Source organism: Diplotaxodon limnothrissa, linkage group LG3 (assembly GCF_057381915.1).
Source record: "Diplotaxodon limnothrissa isolate DT_005_m linkage group LG3, D_limnothrissa_male_GT1.1, whole genome shotgun sequence".
Lineage (NCBI taxonomy): Eukaryota > Metazoa > Chordata > Actinopteri > Cichliformes > Cichlidae > Diplotaxodon > Diplotaxodon limnothrissa.
In genome coordinates, this window is record NC_140598.1 from 31,810,229 (window position 1) to 31,832,537 (window position 22,309).

Genomic DNA, 22,309 nt, shown 5'->3' on the forward strand with positions numbered 1-22,309 from the left:
AGAAGGATACCGGTAACTGATATTCTAATATCTCAGGTGATATTTTTTATTTTTCCACTTGAAACACGAAACATAACATTTGTTATGTGTACTTACTAATGTACTTATTTCTTTATTTTAAATTTTCATTTACTGGCAAATATCTAATACTGGCCAAAAAAGATAATGCCCTACCTGCTTTAAGAGCACTAGTTTTATTGGTAAACACAAAAAATACTCAATATTTACTTTGTTTGTAAACTGAATAACCTTTGGGTCTCAGAGTTTTGGTCTGAACAAATCAAGGCATTCGAAGGCCTCAGCTGATCCTGAGAAGTTGCCTTTCTGACATTGTGAAGAACACTGAACGTAACCATTAGTTTAAGTAAGAATAAAAAAAGCAGCCCACTGTTAAAAAGTGAAAGAAAACATGAAATAAATGGATGGTACCCTCTTACATTGGTGACGTTATCAGGAACCACTGTCATCCCTTGAACTTCAGCCGCTACCGTCTGGGCCGTCTTGAACACTCACCTTCTAACTATCTAGAAACCTATAAGCTAACTTTCCCCAGAGATCGGTTGGTATTGAGGGTGAGGCACATCTTTCCCCCTCTGGGTCACTACTGTACACACCCACCACATTTTAGTTTCATTTTTGGGGAGAGGGCATGCTGTCCACCTTAGCATAACTGTCTTCAGTTTCAACCCTACTAAGCTGCTCTGTTTGTTGGTGGTACTTCTTCTGGTGGATCAGGAGGTGTCTTCTCACACAGTGGCCCTGGCTGAAACCTTTCCCACAGTGTGTGCACTTGTAAGGCTTCTCTCCAGTATGGACTCTCATGTGAGTCACCACGTTTGACTTGTGAAAGAACTTCTTGTTGCATTTATCGCAAGCGAACAACCTCTCCCTGCTGTGGTTCTTTGTATGGATCCGTCTGTCTGTGGCTGCCGTGCTACCCGAGTGAAGTGCCACATGTTGAGACAAAGTATCCAGGTGGCGGAAGCGCTTCCCACACACATTGCAGCTGTGTGGCTTCCCCCCCGCATGATTGGTCGGCCGGTGAAGTTTGAGCTTCAGCTTGGAAAAGTTTTTTCTGTGTGGCTTATCCACTGCATGGACCCGGGACTCATGGTTCTTCAGCACCCACTTCTCAGGGAACGCTTTGTGGCAGGTTCTACATTTGTACGGCGTGTTTCCCTTGTGTCGAGCGAGGTGACCCCTGTAGCCAACGACGGTGAGGAAGGACTTCCCGCAGATGTTGCAGGTGTGCGTTTTCTGGTGAGTCTGAAGATGACTCCTGAGCTGCTCTGCAGACACTGACTGCTCTCCACACACTCCACAGAGCCTTTCTCGCTCGTCCACATGACTCCAGGCGTGTTTGATCAGCATGTTTGTCGACCCACGTAAAATCTGGCAGACTTTACAGGACAGCAGAGCCTCGCTGTTGTGAATCAACATTTTCTGCTTTGCCTTCTTTATTCGGATGACTGAATGTTTGACTCGTCGATTCCCTTTCGTCTTCTCGGGTTCACCGTTCACCAGATGATCATTGGTTATGTTTGGTTTCTCATTGGGAAGCCCATCACTCAACTCGTTGTGTTCATAAAGTATTAAAGATTGCAAGGTCGAGAGACCAGTGTACTCCAAACCACCCTCAGATTCCTTCAGCTCCACATCTTTGTGATGTGATGTTGAGCTGTTTGAGAAAATGTTCACTGGATTTTCTTCCGGTTGATGAGGGCTTCTGTGGGAACAGAAATTTAAAGTTTAGGGCTTATTGTTGTTATTAATGACAAACAGTTTACTGGTGAGTTGAAATATTCAAAGTGGTGTCTGTGTAGCATCTTCTAACACCACAGAGCATGAATTGATTGGGAGTGAATGTTTCATAAAAAGCAATCTGTCCAGTTAGACTCTTTCAGCAAACCTCAGACTTTTTAACAATTGGATCTAACAGGTGGTGCTTACCCCATGTGGAGCCCAGTTTGCTCGGTAAAGGACGGAGACTCTTCAGTGCCGTCAACTTTTCTCTGTAGGTCAAGCTTTTTCGCACTAGTCTGGACTCCCTCAGGTGCCTGCGTGAATATCCAAAACATAAAGTCGAATTAGAAATCATTAACCTCTGGTACGTGAGCATACATCAAAATAACTTTTAACCCTCTGGGGTTGCCGGACGCGCCGGCGCGTCAAAATCACATGACCAATTTAAGACGACACAGCTACAAGATGCAGCACGTCGGAGTCTCCATTTCAACTTGGCTCAAAAGTGCGGACTTCAAACTATATACCAGTTTTTGAATTGTGTCGATGGGCCACGTAAAACCAGAGTTATGATAAAAAATACACGCGATGTTTTTTTCTGAACAAAATAGTGGCGTTTACAGCGGGAAGGACGGTAAAAACTGCGTTTTCTACAGATATCGCTAGTATATCTCCCTTTGCGAGTGAAAAAAGAAAAAGAAATAACACCCCTTCCCTATTGGTGTTAGAGTTTACCATGTCAGCCAATCAAAAAAATGATAAGGCAACCTGTGACACTTGGTTGTTTAGGGAGAAGAGGAAGTTTTTAGGAGTGACACCCGCGACGGAAAGCGGGCGAGCGAAAGACAGAGTGAGAGAGTTTTCCTATGTGAGACATTAGTGACGTTTAGCGTGTTTGGAGGCTGTAGTTAGTGTGTTGTGTAGTTATTGTCTCGTATTGTGTGTCAGTTAGACTGCTGAATTTCATATTTGCTCTAAAAAAGCCGTCAAAGGCAGATTCCAGTGTAAATGCTGGTCCCACATGGAAAACTGGACGGATGCACCTCCTGCTGTCAGACCTGTGGTGTTCTCCTCTGTCTTATACTGAACACAAACTATTTTTTTTGGACTGGCACAAATCATTTGTGTGCCTTCTTATTTGGTGCAGAACACCTGATTGTTCTGTAAATAGATTTAAATGGTTATATAAAAAACGCCTGAGGCCTTGGCTGCATTTTTGGCAAATAGTACCTGATAACTTTGTTGTTTGCAAAACTTGTGCATAATTTTTAGAAATGTACAATTTCTATTTGCATTTCAAGTTATGAAAATGATTCGTTAAACATGTTTGTGGGTTTTACAGTAAAAAAATATAACTTTTTTCTACTCAGATTTAGAATTTTTTGTCTGAATTTAGATCAACTGTGCTAATATAGTATACCAAAATGAAAGAATAACTCAAATTTCAGATATTTGAGGTTGTGCTGAAAATAATGATACCAAACAAGGCAAGAAAAACATATTTTAAAGGTGAAATATAGAGGTAAAATCAAAAGTAGTCAAAAACGGCCAATTATACCCTGGACGCCAGAGGGTTAAGGCCCCGTGATTATTTCCATTTGAACCTAGAAGTAAGAATTTTAGAGCTCCCAGTCGGAATTTTCAACTGGAATGTACATCTCAAGTTGAACTAGCCCTGACTTCACAGTCCAAGACATCCGACTTCTGAGGCAAATATAAAACGCATCAGTCACAGAGGCGTAGAGACTAGTAATCACTGGTTGCTAGGGAAAAGTGTACTTTACCTCAGTTGGTTGGTTAGTGGTTGCTAGAGGGTACTTGCTGTTGAGCGGGCGACATTTGCGAAATGAATACTGGAACAAAAATGTCCTACGATTGATTTGGTTGCCAGTAGACCTCACAGAAGGAGCCAACTTGTCTGCAAACACTTGCCAAATATTTGCTAAGTGGTAGTAAAATTGTGAAAGATGTGATGCAAAGAACTGGAGAACATGTTCCTTCAAAGTTGCACCTCATGAAATTTTTTGCCGACTGCAGCATTAAGATGGAAACTTTCCTTTGGAGGTGAATGTTATTAATTTACAGTTTGCATCTTGATTTGCTCTACCTTTGTAGAATGAAGGACACACATTTAAAGCAGAGAGCAGTGTTACTTCAGTTTTTGTTGGACTTATTAGACTTTTGGTCAATTAATCTATCTAGATCTTTCACAGACATTCTGAAGGACAACACAAATATCTACCCAGTCAGATGCAGTACCTTGAGTCGAACGAAGAGGACAATGCTCCCACTCGCCTTGATGGCTCTGTACAGCTCCTCTGGAGTCAATAGCTCTACTTTTAGAGGCTGCAGTCTTCTGTTCCTGTCAGCTGTGAGGACGTCAAAAGGTTTATCAGCAGCCAGCTGAGGGAAAGTGGACTTCAGCAGTTCCACAAAGTCGGCCTCCTGCAGGCCTCGAGGACACTTCAGGTGATGAAGCGGGTACTTATTATACACTGAGAAAAAACAGAGAAGCTCCAATAGTCAGGCAGGTAGTTATCCATGAGACAAACACAACAAACAGTATGCTGACTGTACTAACATTAACAAGAAAAAAAGAGACAGCTCACCTTACAAGCTACTGCTGCATTAGGCCTACAGATTTTTTTTAAAATAAATTTGATATAAAACCCTAGTGACAGCAATCCTAAAGGCAACTTTGTCCAACTTTGCCTAATTTTCCAAATCCTGACACTGAAAGTTGAAAACCTAAACAAACACATATCTAAATAATCTAATTTTTAGGTATGGCCCTAAAAATACATATCAGTGCACATTTGTTACCAATCTGAACACAGAATGAGCAGTTTTAAATTTACCTTTAGGTGAAATCACATTGACATCCCAGTCCTGCACAAAGCGGATCCTGAGATCTACATGGGAGCTTGATTGGCTAATCCGAGGCCTACCAGGCTTCCTCCTGTCGGACTGATCCCTGGGAAACAATAACATTAGAGACAGACACCACAGCGTTACACTGGCCCCTTTACAGTTATTACCTTTATCTATTTTAATAAGTTGAACAAATGTGAGAAATATTTCCGGAAGCAGTAAAGATTAGCTTCAAATTTAAGTCCTGTCACTGCAGCAGAGTAAGACAATGTTCAGTACGTTTTTTTAATCTGCAAAAAAATACTTTTTTTCTTAGACCGGAAAAGTTGGAAGAGCGAGTGTCTCTGAAGGTTCTCAGTCATCCAGGTCATCGTAGTCTCTTTCCAAGCTCCTTAGATTAAGCGAGGTTTCCTCCATCTATCATACATCTTCTACCACTGAACTGAGTTCGAGAAGCTGGAATAGCTGTGTAAGCAGAGCTCCCTGGCTACCTTCTCAACGTCTTCTGGGGGATGCCAGGGTGTTCCCAAACCAGCAGATGGTCATGTGACAAAGGCAGAGTTGCCTTTACAACCATCAAGATCCCAAGACTTCAGCAGCAGGTCCTTGAGCTCCTGAACTGGGCCCATTGTTGAACCACCTTGGAACAGTCTTCGTATCTACCAACCACTCCACACCAAGAACAACCCACAAAAAAGCTGGATAGAGCACGTTTTAATTTTCATCCACACATCTTCAGCAACTGACTGGCTCAATGAACCCCCCACATTATTTAGTCCATTTTGGCCGGTGTGGTGGAGGACACCAAGGAACAAGGTCGTGTTGACTGGAGCATTAAAGTACCCCAACAAAGTTGATGCACAGGAATACTGACAATATTTTTCCAACTCACTGTCAGTGATTGTACATCAGTGAACACCACAACTTTTCTAAACTTGACAGAACTGGAGACTATAAAGTGCACCCTTCCACAGGTATGTTTTCTATGGCCTACTGGGTAACACCAAGGTCCAGGGAACCTCCATGTGAAGATACCACCTCAACTTTGAAATCTAGGAGCCTTTTTATACCTGCTGTGTGGTAGACCGGAATCAGGATATGTTATTAATCCCTAAGGAATTTATGTAAAATTATGACAAAGCTGACATCAAATTGATATACCAGCTGCTGTCACTAGGTCTAGCTGTACTGCTGCCGCTCCAGGGTTGAAATGTTGGTTTTTACTTTTGTTTTAATGATAAATCAATAGTGAAGCTCAAAGTCACAGATTATACAGAGCGAGATCCTGCAACACAGTGCTGACATTATCTGAGTGAGGACACCAAAACAAAACAGCCGCCTCCTGTGCCGTAACAGTGAGCATAAATGGATTCGGCTGGGTGACGACATCACTGGCGGCACTTGCAGCGACCAACCTGACAGTATGCTGGTGCCGTGAAGAGCAGCAGCTTTCAGTGACAGTCTTGTTTCTTCAGTTACTACCTAACACTCACGATCACATGCGAGTTTGAAGGTTCAAGCATCATCACACATATGTTCCTGTCTCTTTATAGATTTCTATTGAACGGCTAAGACGGATAGTTTGACCGACTCACCTCCCATGCATCACAGTTTGTTCGGGTAAAAATGACGACTCTGTAGCTGTGTCCACTTTTTTCTGCAGGTGTTCAAGCTTCCTCGCACCAACCTGGACTTTCTCTGGTGCCTGAAAGAGTTTCGTATTAAAAAAGAAAAAGAAAAGAAATTTTAAAAAAAAGAGAAAAAAAAAAATCACAAAATGTCTTTGCTTCAGCAGAAAACAGTCTTCGATGCATGATAAGGGCATCCACATTTAGTTTCACGTTTGTACCAGAGAGCAATGTTGTACTTGCTGTACAAGGTTTCCGGATAATGTCGAGTAGGTGTATTTTAAAATGTAGTGAGTCACAGTACCTTCAGTCGAATGAAGAGGGTATTGATCCTTGATGAATCAATGGCCTTGTAGACCTGCTCTGGAGTCAGTGACTCCACATTCAGAGGTTGCAGTTTCCTGTTTTTGTCAACCGTGAGGATGTCAAAAGGTACGTTAGCAGCCAGCTGAGGGAAGGTGGACCTCAGCAGTTCCAGAAAGTCGTCCTCCTGCAGGCTGCGGTGACACCGCAGTTTGTGAAGTGGGTAGTTCTGAAATACTAAGAGGAAAGAGAACAATGAATCCACTCAGTCACAGCTTGTTCAGTTATCCATGACGTGTACAACACATAACTAAAAACAGTAAAGATGCTGGGAAGCTTTTTGGCTGATTTATTGTTATTGAACTGAAGCAAACAACCACAGTCAGGGCTCTTATGAAAATGTAAAATCAGACTTTTTTATTTCTCATTCATGTTTTACAGCTTCAACCCACTCTGCTGGTCTCTAAAGACTGTTTCATTTCCAAAGACTAGACAAGTCAAGACCACGGTAATTCTTGCCCCGCAGGGAAGGAGTATGTAATCGGCTCAGTTCGTCTGCCTGTCTGTTAGCAGTCTAGCATCCACAGTAGACCCATGAGTACCTAGGGTGGCTAACCATTAGACCTTCATGGTTACTGCCCAAAGTCAGAGTTGACATTGAAAGAAAATTTCACAAAACCATTTCGAATAATATACAATATGCAGTACTTGTCATAGACCACACCATGCCGTGTCACCACAGCACAAGGAATAAAGTTAATTATTTACATTTACATTTTTAAGGACGGGTAGAGGACAATAGCTCTGCTGTCTGCTAGCATCCACAAGCTTGCTGTGTATGGATGGCAGCTGAAGCCGTTTCTGGACACACAAGTAGCAGCTGTGCATTTACCTTGGGGTGCGACCACCTCCATCTGAGAGTCCTCTAGGATGCGGACCTTCAGATCTACGTGGGAGTCTGATCGACTGAGCTGAGGCTTGCCCAGGCTCTTCTTGTCAGACTGAACTCTGGGACACAATAACGTTAGTGATGGAGATCAGGCGATAAAACGAGAGATTAAATTGATTAATGAGCAGCTGAGGCTTGTTAACATTAACTCACCTGGTGTCCAGTCTGGTTGGATTTGGGGTGGACGGACCGGCTCCCTGTTCCCCCAGAAGGTAAAAACAAAAAAGGTTTGTATCTTAAGTGTTTCCACCAAAAACAGCAACACTGTCCTTATTTTTATGACCGACAGATCAAATACTTGGTCTCAAGTTTACACGGTACCTTCAGTCGGACGAAGAGAGTAGTGTTTCTCCTTAAGGTGATGGCTCTGTGGATCTCCGCCGGTGTCAGCGTGACCACACTCAGCGGCTGCAGTACCCGGCTTTTGTCAGCAGTGAGGATGTCAAAAGGTTTACCTGCAGCCAGCTGAGGGATGGAAGACCTCAGCTGGTCCAGGAAATCAGCCTCCTGTAGATCATAAGGACACCGCAGCTCCTGAATGCGGCTTTTCAGAAACACTGGGAACACAAAAGCCAAGTAGGTAAGAGTCTGAACTAATAACACGAGTTACAGAGGATATACTGCTGCTGTAGCTTGTGCTGGTCACAGTCACAGCCGGCGTTTACCGAGAACAATCGAAAAGGTTCACAGTTATATATCAGTTACAGTCATTTGGTTTAAAACGACCCAATGTTATTTGAGGCGAAATTTCTTTAAATATGATTAATACGTTAACATGACTCAGACCCGTGTGTTGATTTTGTACAAGCCTGCAGGCACTCACAGAGCCTCTTTATAGACAGACTGTTAACATTTCAGAGTCTCAGCAGAAAAGCTTCCAGAGAGACACAAGCTGTCGTTGGGGCGACCATGGCTCAGGGGGTTGGGAAGCACATCTGTAATCGGAAGGTCGCCGGCTCGATCCCCGGGCTCTCTGTCCTGGTCGTTGTGTCCTTGGGCAAGACACTTTACCCTACCGCCTACTGGTGTTGGCCAGAGGGGCCAATGGCGCGATATGGCAGCCTCGCTTCTGTCAGTCTGCCCCAGGGCAGCTGTGGCTACAACTGTAGCTGCCTCCACCAGTGTGTGAATGTGAGAGTGAATGAATAGTGGCATTGTAAATCGCTTTGAAAAAAAGCGCTATATAAATCCATTATTATTATTATTATTATTATTATTATCACCTCATACAGGAACTGGAGATGTGACCTCAGAGCTAAAAGCTTTCAATTTACCTTGGGGTGTGAGCACCTCCATCAGAGGGTCCTCCAGGATCCGGACCCTGAAATCCACATGTGTGAATGGGTCACTGAGCTCAGATTTGGTAGGTTTCCTCCTAGCAGACTGTACTCTGAGACACAACACACAAAGATGAAAAAGGAGAAGGAAAGGAGATGAATCACAATAAAGCTCAAGATCCTGTTGAGACTTTTCAAAATAAACTGAATCACGTGAAAGATGCAGAGTATTGACGGATGAGAAGCAAAAAAGAGCCGCCAGGTGCTAAAAAATAAACCTTAGACTCAAACGTCAGAACAGGCTTTTCCCCGCAGCACGCCGTGTAATAAAAACGGCGCCCGTTACAACTTATGACTAAAAATGTATTGTTTCATGCATCAGTTAAAACACTCGACTCCAGCTACACGACGCCCAGCTGGAAACACTTCGCGCAAGTCGAGCTGCCCGAGATTCACAGAATTTACAGAAAATGTAAAATTTTTGTGATTTATATCGTTATCGGGACGATAGATGTCTTATATGAGATTTTGGTCATATCGCACAGCCCTACTGTCTCGTTATGCATTTAACTTAAAGGAAAGCAGAGGTTTTGGCAGTTTGATGGTTCGCAGCATTCAGGTGTGTGTTAACAGAATGCTGAGGAGGAAAAACATCAGCAACGATCTTAAAGAAGAAACTGTATCTGCGAGAAAAAAATAAGTTACCAAAGAATCTAACATCCATCATTCTGCTTCATTTTCTACAGTGGAAACATTCAAAGCAGCTGCCGATCTTCTCAGGAGTAAATGCCCCAGCACATTCACCACAAGGTCAGACTGTGCAATGCCCGGAGAAACTACAGGAAACCAAAAAGCTCCATCTCAGACTCCAAGGGCCTCAGTCAGCATGTTAAAGTTCACACACACCTCATACCAAGAGTCGGCACAGTGGGGTGATGATTTGGCCACTTTGCAGTCACCAGAGTCAAGTGCAGACCACAGCCTGACTGAGTTTGTTTTTCATCCTGTCTTGATATGCAAAACCTTAAAATTAGGCTTTTACAGATCTGTTTGCTATGGCTGACTAGCCAATATTTATTATAGTCAGGTTTTGACTTACCCGGGTTTCTTTCTGGTTGGTTTTAGGGTCAATGGAAGAGTTTCAGCTAAAACATCTCCTACACTCAGGAACTGTTTCGCTGAGGCTTGAAGCTCCTCCGACGGCTACAGAAGAAAGAAAAGATTTAGTGGTGTACTGTTGGTCTGTGTAGTTAAATGCAAATGTACGGTGCCCCTGAGAGGACAAACGGACTTCAAGTTAAGAAAACACCAGCAATAAGAAAAACGTTGCAAAACACACAAAACACAAATAGAAAGAAACAGATTTCCAAAAGCACAAGGGAAGTGTTTCTGGGGAGACAATAACCCGACGGACCAGCTGCAGGAACCCAAAACATGCTAGGTGTGTTTTATCATGATTCATTTAATACTGATGATGGATTTTTAGGCTAATAGTTAGGCTAACACACTTAACTCTGATCTTTTCTTTCCTCACAAACCGATAGATCCTCCACTTCTTTTAAGTGTCTCTCAGTGCAGTTCTTAGCATATTTTGGTTCCTGCAACTGGTCCGTCGGGTTATTGTCTCCCCAGAAACACTTCCCTTGTGCTTTTGGAAATTTGATTTTTCCTATTTCTGTTTTAGTTTTTTCTATTTCTGTGTGTTTTGTGTGCTTTTGCAGCGTTTTTCTTATTGCTGGTGTTTTCTTAAGTTGCAGTCCGTTTGGCCTCTCAGGGCCACCGTACAAATGGCACTCCTGACTGGTCACACGTGGAGTTTTACAACCTATTTAATGCTCAAGATTCTCAGAAAACACAAAGACAGACAATAAACCAGATTATTTCTTTGTCTGCTAAGATTTTTTTAGTAGCAGACAAAGGTCTTTGTGAATCAGCACCTTCAGTCGGATGTAGAGCGTAGAAGTCCTCGTAGCCCTCTCCACCTCCTCCGTCGTCAGTGACCGTACTTTCAGAGGCTTCAGTTTTCTGCTTTTGTCACTCACAAAGAGGTCAAAAGGTTCATCGGCAGTCAGCTGAGGGAAGGTGGACCTCAGCAGGTCCACGAAGTCATCCTCCTGTAGACCCCGAGGGCACATTAGCTCATGAAGCGGGCACATCTGATACACTGAAAAACAATGAACACACATGGACAGGCTTTTACTATTTAACTTCACAGTCACAAAGAGACACAGTTTGTCCAAAGAGACACCAAACTGGAGGTTTTATTGGGCGCACCTCTGGCTGAGAGCACGTCAGACTTCATTTTACCCAGGATGCGGATTCTGATCATTACATGCGTCTGTGTTTTCCTGAACCCAGGTCTGCCCACCCTCTTCCTGAAAGAGTAAAGAAGTCAAAAACAACATTATAACAAATAATTTAGCCTTTTATATACGATGTATCTGTTTGTTTTTGTCCTCTATATTTACTGGTTATTTACAGCAGCGTTTGAATACTTGAGGTACCTCATGTGCTCAGCAGCAGCTTTATTTCCGTGCAATGGCTGAAGCTCCTCTTCAGCTTCTAAACTCTGCTGATTCTGAAATAAAGATGTTTTGACAGTTTTTTTTTAGAAAAATGGCACAAAAACGAGTCAGACTGCAGGACTGTTCACGATTCTTTCCTTATGAGAAGATCCCAACTAGACTGGCTGGATTGCAGCCCCACATCATGACAGAGCCTCCACTGTGTTCTACAGATGGCTGTGGATGCTCACTGTTGTATCTCACTGCACACCATGCTGAGATATGACACTTTTTTACCATAATAGCTCTTCAGGAATCACCTTGTTGGTGCAAAAATGCTTTACTTTTGGCATTTTTCATAGATTCATTTAATAAAACTAAAGAAATGAAAACAAACTGCCTGCAGATCCATTTTAAAACTGATTCTACGCCAAGTCCTCTGTTCTGTGTAGACACAACACTGGTTCATCCCTTGAGTTTGAGCCTTTTTATGCTTGAATGATTCATTCTCCAAAAGACACCATCAGAGCAACGAGCAAAGTCAAGAACATAGTTTACAGGAAGTTAACTCCAGCGAGGGCGTCACACATTAGGCACCTTACCTTCAGGCGGATGTAGAGGGCAGAATTCCCATTTGCCCTGATGGTCCTCTCGATCGCCTCCGGAGTCCACAAGTCTATTTTCAGAGGCTGCAGCTTTCTGGTGTTGTCAGTTATAAAAACGTCAAAAGGTTCATCAGCAGCCAGCTGGGGGAAGGTTGACCTAAGCAGATGCAGGAAGTCGGCCTCCTGAAGGCCACGACGACACTGCAGCTCATGAAGTGGGTACTTCTGAAACACTGCGATGCAGAGGGATAGACAAGTTTTTATCTAGACTGCAGGAAAAGCTTCACCCACAGACTACAGGCTTTGATTAAAAACACAAAAAGTGACTTTTTATTCATTCCTGTGCTTTAGCTGTATTTTACAAATGCTCCAAATAAGCTGAAATACATTATGAGGTATCTGCAGCAGTCACATTGCCCATAAAACTCCATGTCCTCAGTTTAAAATCATATGGGGAAAAACATCCAGAGTAAAATCCAAACCCTTAAAGATGCAACAGTAATGGTTTATTTATTTACATCTTTCTCACACTCACCCCTCTTTGAAAGCACGTCGATCATCGAGTCCAGGATGCGGATCCTGAGGTCCACGAAACTCTGCGTTTCACTGATCCAAGGTCTGTCTGCTCTCCGTCTGTCAGTCTGAACCGTGGAAGGCACGAGCCTAAAAAAGGAAAAGAACAAAATAACCTCAAGATCAGCAGATGAGTCACAAATGTTACAACAGCACACGCACACACAGAGCGGTGTCTGTACACTTACAGTGTGTCTGTATCTTGTAACCGTGGTGCTGCTTCATAACACTGCTGTGCCATCTCCTCCTCCTCCTCCTCATCCTCATCTTCATGTTCGTCTTCCTCTATTTGTTCCTCACTGTAGCCTGAGAATCCCAGGCTTTGGCTGTCCTCCACCCCTGGAAACAAATTCAAAGTTTATTTATTTAGTTTTCCCACATGACAGCATTAATCATACAAATGTGCAACCATGAATAAACAACAGTTAACATGCCGCGTCAGGAAGAGGAAGAAACGCTATTACTTAAATTCTCGTCTTCAAATTTTGTTTGCTGTTAAAAAAACAATTATACGAGGCTCCAACGAACACTTCTATCACTACTTAGTCTGCCAACCATTATCTGAACATTAAAGCAGTTCTGTAGGACGGTTAATTACACTCTCCCCTTCAGTGCGTGAACATGTGATTACAACTGAAACTGTCCGTTGACTGGGGTCAAATTGCAGTCAAATATTTTTTTACCTGAACACTAAAAAAACTCCAAATGTTTGACTCTATCAGTCTTTTATGTCTCAAATTTGGGAAATTTTGTTGTTTCTGAAATTCAGCTTCAAATTCAGCTTAGTTAATTCAACTTATTACTAAGAGAAAAATACTGGGAGGTTATAATGCCCAACAAACTGTTCATTACAGCAATGCATTTGACAAAGTCAAATAAAAAGTACCAAATGACATAAACAGAAACAACAGTGGGCCCAGAGAGGATCCCTGCAGTACACCACATCTAATTTGAACTGCATTTATACAAACGAACATCGATAGATAGATAGATAGATAGATAGATAGATAGATAGATAGATACATCTCTTATGTTTCTGTGCATCTTGATCCATTACAAATATAAATATGACGACTTTGTTTACATATATCAAAGTAGGTTAAAAGTCATACTCTGCTCATATTTGTGCTGCTCCTGATCTTCTGGTAGTCGACCTCCTCCAGCCTCACAAAGGGAAAACTGCTGCTGGTCATCTGCACCATATAAGCATTTTAGTGTTATTAAGTAATAAAACAAAACAATCAAAAAAAAGATTTCACGTCAGAATTATTCTTATTCTTATGAGCGCAGATGACACTGCTGATTAACGAGCAACCTGTTTCATTCTCTTGAGTCACAGCAGTAGATGAGTTAAGCTTTAGATTCACCTGATTTACATGTAAACAAACTGCAGACTCCAGGATTCCCACATTCAAATAGCTCTCACATATGGCAGCTATTTGGTGTCCATACAGGCTTTTGCGTGCCTGCAGGTGTTTCCAGGGGAAAGTCCTTTGTGTAGTGGTGTCTACATCGGCCTAATACGCCAAAGATTCCCAGTATGATCCCAGGAGGAGACAAAAGTCTCTTTATATTTGTGTCAAATCTGCTAAATCAAAGCACATGGAGCTACCTGTTGTTTCAACCCCAGAATGGTCAGGTCCAATTTACATACATTTTATTGTCAGAGGGTAAGTGGAACTGTTTTTAGCAAATGCGTGGACAAAACTTATTACACTATTACACAAACTACATACACGGAACAACCCATGGACACAGGCCAGCTGACAAGCACTTAGCAACAACTGGTTCCTAGGGAAACATGACTGTTCCTCGGCAGGTCAAATCAAATCAAATCAAATCACTTTTATTGTCACATCACATGTGAGTGAAATTCTAGAGTTGCTAGAGGTTCTTGAGTGACACGAGTCCTTTTTAACCACGTTGTTTCTTATTGGCTGCCCCTCGCAGAGACTTGAAGGCTAGAGAGCACATTTAAGGATATCCCGTTTCATGACATAGGCCAGATCCAACCATAGACAGCTGTAAAAAAAAAAATTAAATATATAAGGGATATGTTCTAAAAAATGGGTGTCTACAAAAAAATAAAGGACTGTGATTATTAGCAAGAGAAGTCAATGCTTATTTGAAGGTTCGCAAAGACAATGTGAAGATGAACGACGAAGTCAAAAGAAACACCCCCACCCGCCCCAAAAAGGTTACGGGTAATATCTAAACATTATATACGTTGGGAACTTAAAACCGCTGGTTTCACAGCACAGCTGTGTGTTAACTATAGCACAGTATTTTTTATAGTTGATTTAAATAAATTTCAACAGAAACAGTCATGGAAAGCGCTGTAAAATCGCACCACAGCGCTTGAACAAACACCGTTGTGTCCATGTAGCCGGCAGGCCGCCATCTTTGTTTTGATTCGGGAACAGCGGCGCAACTTGGGAAACGATTTAAAATGTTTATTTAAATCAGTCACTAGGATGGGTTTTTTAAGTCCCGATGACTCTGTCATCATTCTAGAGAGGGTTTTATAGCAGCTGTAGCTGACTTTAAACGACATTTCAAGGCTTTAAAAGCCCACCGGATTTCACTTAAAGAGAAACCAAAGGCTAGCTTTGTGACATTACCACGAGCCAATAAAAACTTAAAATTCTGAAATATGACATGGCTCAGGGGTGTTACATGTATACCAAATTAAGGAGTGTTATAATCAGGTTTTGAGATGAATACTCGAATGTCAATGGGCTTCACGTCAAGCAAAGAAATGTTAAATTAGTGTTTTGTAAACGGGGTTCGTCATTACGCGAGCTCTCGCTCTCTCCGCAGGAAACAACACACTGTTCTGTTATCCACACACACAGACCTAAAGCCTCTAACTTGACTTCAGGCTGCAGGAGCTCCAGCAGTCTCCTCTGCCGGTCAATCTCCTGCCTGAAACCCACAGCCTCCTCCTCGTAGTCGGCTACAGTCTTCTCCACCACCGCTAAGATCTCCCGGGCGGCCAAGGTGAGCTTCTCGGCGATGACTCCTCTCAGCATGTCGGTTTTGGACGTATTGGGGTCGGATGAGTCCGGCTCCATGGTGGGGCTCCGTGGGTCCCGCTCACTTCTTTACCGGAGATGAAACAATTAACGCGCGTGGGGGAACGTGCGGTACGGATGTTACACTACAGGCGACGTACAACAGCAAATGCTGCCCGGCTGGAAACATGAACCACAAACGAGAAAAAGACCATACTAAATTTTTTTAATTAAAATTTTTTTTTTATAAATAATATTCCTGCATACTCTACAGAAAGTGGAGCAATATAATTACAATAAAGTTACAATTAGGCTACAGGAAAACACAGGGGCGACACTTTTTTAAGTAACCCTCGGAGCACAATCTACATGTATCATGATTTCTCCCTATTATATGTATTAAAACCTGCTGTTATTGTGATGGAAATGCAGTTAGTGCCAAATAAACCTAAATGGGTTTTTTGGGCGGCGGCGGCGCGGGGGTTCTTTTTTAATAAATACTGATATAATTATACGTGTGATAGTCTATTACTGTGCTATGTCTGTGCTATGTGTCATTTTCTCCTAGGATGGTGTTTCCTTTTATGTTTCCAGCCGGACAACATTTGCGCGTTCACTAGCTCGGTAAAAACTTCTAGGGTTAAACATCCGACAGAAACATTTTCCCACGCGGGAAAAAAGAAATTATTTCATGAGCGACTCGATGATGATGACGATGGTGCAGAGCTGGGACAGCGAGCCAGACATCGCTAATATGTCCAAGAGCGACATACTGAGAGGAATCATCACCGACAAACTGAGCACAGCCGCTCGGGAGATCTTATCGGTGGTGGAGCGGACTGTAGCCGACTATGAGGAGGAGGCTGCGGGCTTCAGGCAGGAGCTCGACCGGCAGAGGAGACTGCTGGAGCTCCTGCAGCCTGAGATAAAGCAGGAGGCAGGTCGGTGTTTTAGCCCCTGTAACATTTATTGAAGTGCTTTGAAACACTCAGCGGCCACTATATTAGGTACTCTTTCATCTTCTCGTTAATGCAAACAACAAATGAGCCAATCACATAGCAGCAACTTGATGTCTTCAAATGGCCAAGACAACCTACAGTAGCTCAAAATGAGAATCCGAGTGAGAAAGAAAGGTCTTTGGTGCCAGACTGCTGGGATTTTCCCACGCAACCATATCTAGGGTTTACAGAGATTGGCCTGAAACTGACGATACGTCGTTTTTTTTGTACCTATCGTTTGTTTCGTAGGGTCTCAAAATAAACTGTGTACGCCAATATTTTTTCATGGTTTTGATGGTTACTGTAGTGGCTATATTAATTCCTTAGAGTTCTCTCTTTCTCTTATGATTAATATGATCACACACCGGACCGACTGTTTGTGAGTACTTTGGTTAGCAACAACGACGCTAAAACCATTGTGTGGCTCCGCCGTCCGCTTGTTTATATTCCACATAAAACTTTCACAATAAAGCTCAATATTCTGTCGAGACTCAAAAATAAACTCAAATGATATACATTATTGTCAAACATCAAATTTCAGATAATACATTAAACAAATTGGCTCAAATAAAAACATGTACTTATAAATGGCACTTACAGTCAAAGGAATAGAGGATCCAGACAAGAGAATGCCAGGATGGCCAGTGAAGATGAGCCAAAACCAGGTAGCTCCAAACACAAGGACCAGTCAAACAAATTGAGCACCTTATTCCTAAACGAGGGACTACATCTGTAGCATTAACATGGTTGGTTATGAACAGTCTGACACGGACCAGGAAATTGTACTATGCAAATTATAATGCAAACCGGTCCCCGCCATGGACTCAAACATGGAAAACCACTTTTACCACCTATGCAACAACTTGTCTAAAAATGTATAGCTTCATGTATCAGTGACTCCGCACCTAGTGTAGTCTGGCTCCAGCAGATCCTAGGAAAAACGTTGGAGATCTCTTTCCAGAAGACTGCAGTCCTAGAAACAGCTAAGATACTGCTTAGGACCCTCAATGCTCCAAAGCGTCCGGTATAAGACCCAAGCTCAAAGGATATGTGCCACAAAGAATTAAAGCAATTAGGTACTAGCAAGGTGTACCTAATAAAGTGTCTGGTCAGTGTATAAAACGTACAGGATACTCATCAACTTGATTGTAATGGAGACCAGGGGTTCCATTACCTGGTTGGTATTGTTAATAATAAATTGTTGGATTGGGAATTTAAAATAGGGTAATAAAGCAAACACATTAGTTCTTTTGGAGTCTTTTATTAGGTTATTTGACATACGATTAAATTGACAGCTTGTAACAGAAAAGAGACAGTGGGACTGGCCATCCTACCTGTGTCGGAGAAGAGCCAAAGTTAGAGCTGTTTGCAGTTAATCATTTATCAATAACCTAAACATATGTGAAATGAGAACTTGTAAAGGTACTCACCTGTCCTAGTTGCTTCTTGCAGGATGTGGAGCAAAAGAGTGAAAGCGGCTCAATCACCTGTTTAAGAGCTCTTGGAGCAGACCAGTGTGCCAGGTTAGGGAGTATGGATAAAGAGGGTTTTAATTTAGATAGAAATGGGTGAAGCTTATGTTATTGGTTTGTTTATAGTATGTGTTGGAAATATGTATATGTTTGTGATGTGCTTTAATGTTATTGTATGTTTGTTTGTGTGGAGGGTTATGTGTTCATTTTGATTAGTTAACCCCCATACTTGGGCTATTCCAGATGCTCACCTGAAAAGGTAGAGTATAAAAGGAAGCCATTTTGTTTAGTTGTAGTTAGTGTTTGTGCTGTTATCATGCTCCTTCTTTAATAAAGTGTCAATCCATGGATGTCTTTTACTCCAGTCTTGTGTCATATTATTGGACAGAACCTATGACCGCCGGCCAAAACTGACATTGATGTGGATCTTAACATTGCTAGAAACTTTTTTCCCATTTATCTTCTATCATATCACATTTGGTTTTTCTAAAATTGAACATTAAACATACTTTTGCAGACGACCAGCAGCTGTTTTCCATCTGTGAAGATGGAGGTGGTCCATTACTGGATGATCAGAAGCAGGACAAATATGAGCTGAGTAAGAAGCTACTTTGACATACATGAATAAAGTTCAGTTCTAGACAGGACTGCTGTTTCATGTCTCTTACATGAAACAACAACATGTCTCTTATATATACATATATATATAAGAAAGATACATTAGCTCATGTCCTCTTAAAGCACAAACAGTAGATAGTAGCAGCATGCTCCCTTTCGGTTATATAAATGGTCAAGTTCTTGTTGAGCTGGGCAACACATAATTGTGACTAACATAAGAATTTATTTGTTCCTAGGGGTGGACGACAGTAGCAGCCTGGGATTTCAGGCACCGATAGAGGATGAAGAGTATGAATATTTAGAGCAGGAGGAAGGATACACGACAGAGCTGGATTATGTAACAACATCAAGGTTAAAAGACAAGTGCATAAATGTCTACTATGTACAAAAGTATATGTGTTATCTTTTGTATCCCAGCTCCCGTTTTTCCGTGTTTTCCTTAGGTTCTTGACTCAAACAGTTCCGTCTAAGAGGAGAAAAAAACATGGCAAACGTCGAATCAGCAAATCACAAAATTGCATAGATCTCAAAATCCGCATATTGGAAAACCCAAACATTGAAGTGCTTTCAAATACTGGTAAGTCTAAAGCAAACGTGATGTGAAATTTAAATGTTAAAAACAGAATGAAAACACCTCAGTACACATGAAACTCTGGAGCAGATGTGGAAGATTTCACTGTGATTGATTCAGTGTTCCTCTGTGTTCTAGTGTTTCGGATGTACCGGCTTCACAAGCTGAAGGTTCGTCGTGGTTTGAAGGAAGCTGACTTCCTGAAACTACTCAGGTCTACCTTCCCTCAGCTGGCTGGAGATGAACCTTTTGACCTTTTCTTATATTGCAACCTCAAGAAACTGAAACCTCTGCAAGTAGACTCTGTGACACCAGAGGAAATCATCAGAGTTTCTCGGAGATCTACCCTCTACATACGACTGCAGGTACTGTGCTGAGAAGATTTAACTGATCTCAACAGCGTTACCAAAGATTACAACACATTGACAACTTGATTTTCTGTAAAACAGAAAGAAGATGCTGATGAAGATCATGAAGATCTTCCATCCACTGAGACAGACACCCATATAAATCTCAGAATCCGCATCCTGGAAAAGCGAAAGATTAATGTTTTGTCAAACCAAGGTAAGTCTAAAGCAAACATGATGTGAAATTTAGATGTTTCTGCTATAAAAATGCAGCACATGTAAGCCGTATATCACCTTGTTACCTACTAGGTAAGTTCTGAAGTGCTTTTCACCCTTTTACCTGCTCGGAGATCGGTCTATTAAACACAGGTGAAGCTGATGGTCTCCACCACACCTCTATACCAAAAACAGTCATTTGCACCTTGTAAATCACAATTGTTGATGCCAGTAATGCTCGAGAGCAGCTGAAACCCTGGTCAGGACCAATGTTCCCTCTAAGCTGAGTACTGCGTACAGAAAATCTAGGTTGCGCGCAAAAAAAAAAATCTAACCTGAATTGAAATTAAAGTAAATATTTTAACAATTCTGTTTTTTGCAGTGTTAGTAAGTGACTGGCTGCTCCCGTATGGGGTTAGACCGATGCCACCTTATCCCATAGTCCAGCCAATAATGCGATTCACATTCGTATATACGCAGCTAATCAACATCGCTAACAGGCTATGACAGCGTCCTTATGTGTCGACACCGGTGTTTTAGCTAGCAAAGTGGCGTGACTGATGTGGCGTGAAGCCACGTTAGTGTATAACCATTGGAGATGTGAGCAGGACAGACAGAACAATTGACGGAACAAGTGTGGACTTTATACCAGTTTTTAAATTGTGTTGATAGGCCACGTAAAACCAGAGTTATGACAAAAATATCTGCAATGTTTGGTTTTCTTCCTGAATATTATCATTGTTTATATTTACTGCGGGAAGAAATGGTAAAAACTGTGTTTTATAAGGAAAACGCTCGAAAGCACTCTCCACCTGTGAGCAAAGACAAAACCAAAAAGCCCCCACCCTTTCCCATTCGTCGAAAAATGTACCATGTCGACCAATCAAAACATGATATGGCAATATGGCATTTAGTGGTTTAGGAATGGGGGGGCATCAAATTTGATGCAGAACAGCTGACTGTTCCGTAAATAGTTTGAAATGTTTTTTTAAAAAAATGCCTTAGTTGCATTTTTAGGTAAACAGTTGCAAAAAACTTTGTTTGCAAAACTCAGTAACTTTTTTGAAGAAGTAACTATATAATTAACTGCCCGACATCAACTGTATTTTGCAGACAGAGCGTTACAGGACTATCTCCCAGACCAGACTCATACCCATAATACAAGTCAGAGCTTGTATGTAAATGTAAATGCTATAATTTGATTATTTTAATAAACCATGTAACTTGGATGGATTCGATGCTGGCATGACCACAGTGCACACGTCTGATGTCGCTCACAATGGTCCAAGGGATCGCTCAGGGAGTTTGTGTGTTCGCTCAGACACATGAAAAATTAGAGGGAACATTGGTCAGGACACATATACCGTTTGTGCTGCCTCCCTGCACTCTACATGGACATCTTCATCTTTCTGCACTACTCCCTGGTCTAAGAATTGTAACATATTAATAAAGAAATATGTACTATAATACCAAGAATATTTTCATTATAAAACACAATGAAAACACCTCAGTACACATGAAACTCTGGAGCAGATGTGGAAGATTTCACTGTGATGATTGGAACATTAGGAGCCCATGTCACCACTGGTACCTCCAAACTGTGAAAGCAGATTCCAGATTCAATTGGAAAGTAGTATCAGACGAACATTTAGTGAAAGTACAACAGGAAAGTGATGATTTCTTTCTCCTAATACTGGAAAAATTGAACTGATCTCTCAGCGTTCCTCTGTGTTCTAGTGTTTCAGACGTGCCCGCTTCACAAGCTGAAGGTTCATCGTGGTTTGCAGGAAGCTGACTTCCTGAAACTACTCAGGTCTACCTTCCCTCAGCTGGCTGGAGATGAACCTTTTGACCTTTTTTTAAGGGCCAAGCACAACAAACTCAAACCTCTGAAAGGAGACTCTGTGACACCAGAGGAAATCATCAGACTTTCTCGGGGATCTACCCTCTACATACAACAGTCACTGTGTCAAGAAGATTTAAGACTTAAGATCCGCATCCTTGAGGACCCTAAGATTGATAAGATCACAAATATAAGTAAGTTTAAAGCTTTTAACCTTCAAAGATCTTTGGAAGGATTTGATGCCGTTAACGTTTTCTACCTCTTATTAGCTCCTTAACTTGATTTAGAGGCTTTGCATGTCTCAAGAGTCCAACGTACTAGTCATCCAGCTCTCTGTGCAGGTTTGCTGAGTTACCCGTTTATTAGTTGATTCAGGAAAACATGTCTTCTAACTTGTCGATGACTGAAACTGCTTTGACTGTAGTCACACTACCCGCTGTCTTAAAAAACCTCGTAACATTATAAAAGATACCTCACACTCTGGCCACTCCCTGTTTGAACTGTTGCCCTCGGGCCGACGGTACAAAGCAATCAGCGTAAGGACAAACAGACTCAAACACAGCTTTTACCAAATCAGAAAAATATGTCTTGATGCTGCTACTAAAAAATGTCCATCACGCTACTCCTGAAGTGATCTATGCACTGACTGAGGCATGTGTGTGGGGATTGATTTTATTTTACAAATTTTATTTAAATTTTACATTTGTATGGATGATGCATTGATCAGAGATCAATTCTAATTTCGTTCTACCTGTGACAATGACAAAAAAGACATTC

At 41.9% G+C, this 22,309-nt stretch overlaps 1 protein-coding gene and 1 pseudogene across 2 annotated transcripts in view; one reads left to right on the forward strand and one right to left on the reverse strand.

Moving 5' to 3' along the window:
* Positions 1–229: 229 nt before the first annotated feature.
* Positions 230–15,606, reverse strand: LOC146635386 (uncharacterized). The gene is made up of 19 exons (XM_085346902.1): positions 15,311–15,606; positions 13,566–13,646; positions 12,642–12,792; positions 12,416–12,543; positions 11,878–12,113; positions 11,276–11,349; positions 11,046–11,146; positions 10,709–10,935; positions 9,871–9,974; positions 8,769–8,884; positions 7,816–8,051; positions 7,648–7,691; positions 7,438–7,553; positions 6,547–6,782; positions 6,210–6,319; positions 4,602–4,717; positions 4,003–4,238; positions 1,951–2,057; positions 230–1,726 (listed from the first exon to the last, which is right to left on the reverse strand). Exons 1-19 carry the CDS (start codon positions 15,525–15,527, stop codon positions 631–633), a joined length of 3,732 nt encoding a protein of 1,243 aa, XP_085203028.1. The 5' UTR covers positions 15,528–15,606; the 3' UTR covers positions 230–630.
* A 521-nt stretch (positions 15,607–16,127) lies between these two features.
* Positions 16,128–22,309, forward strand: part of LOC146635387 (uncharacterized) — a 37,077-nt pseudogene continuing 30,895 nt past the window's right edge. Inside the window, exons 1-6 of the transcript XR_014905457.1 lie at positions 16,128–16,408; positions 18,455–18,535; positions 18,792–18,906; positions 18,999–19,132; positions 19,265–19,491; positions 19,576–19,690. The product of XR_014905457.1 is annotated as an uncharacterized LOC146635387 (transcript). The remainder of the gene's footprint in view (positions 16,409–18,454; positions 18,536–18,791; positions 18,907–18,998; positions 19,133–19,264; positions 19,492–19,575; positions 19,691–22,309) is intronic.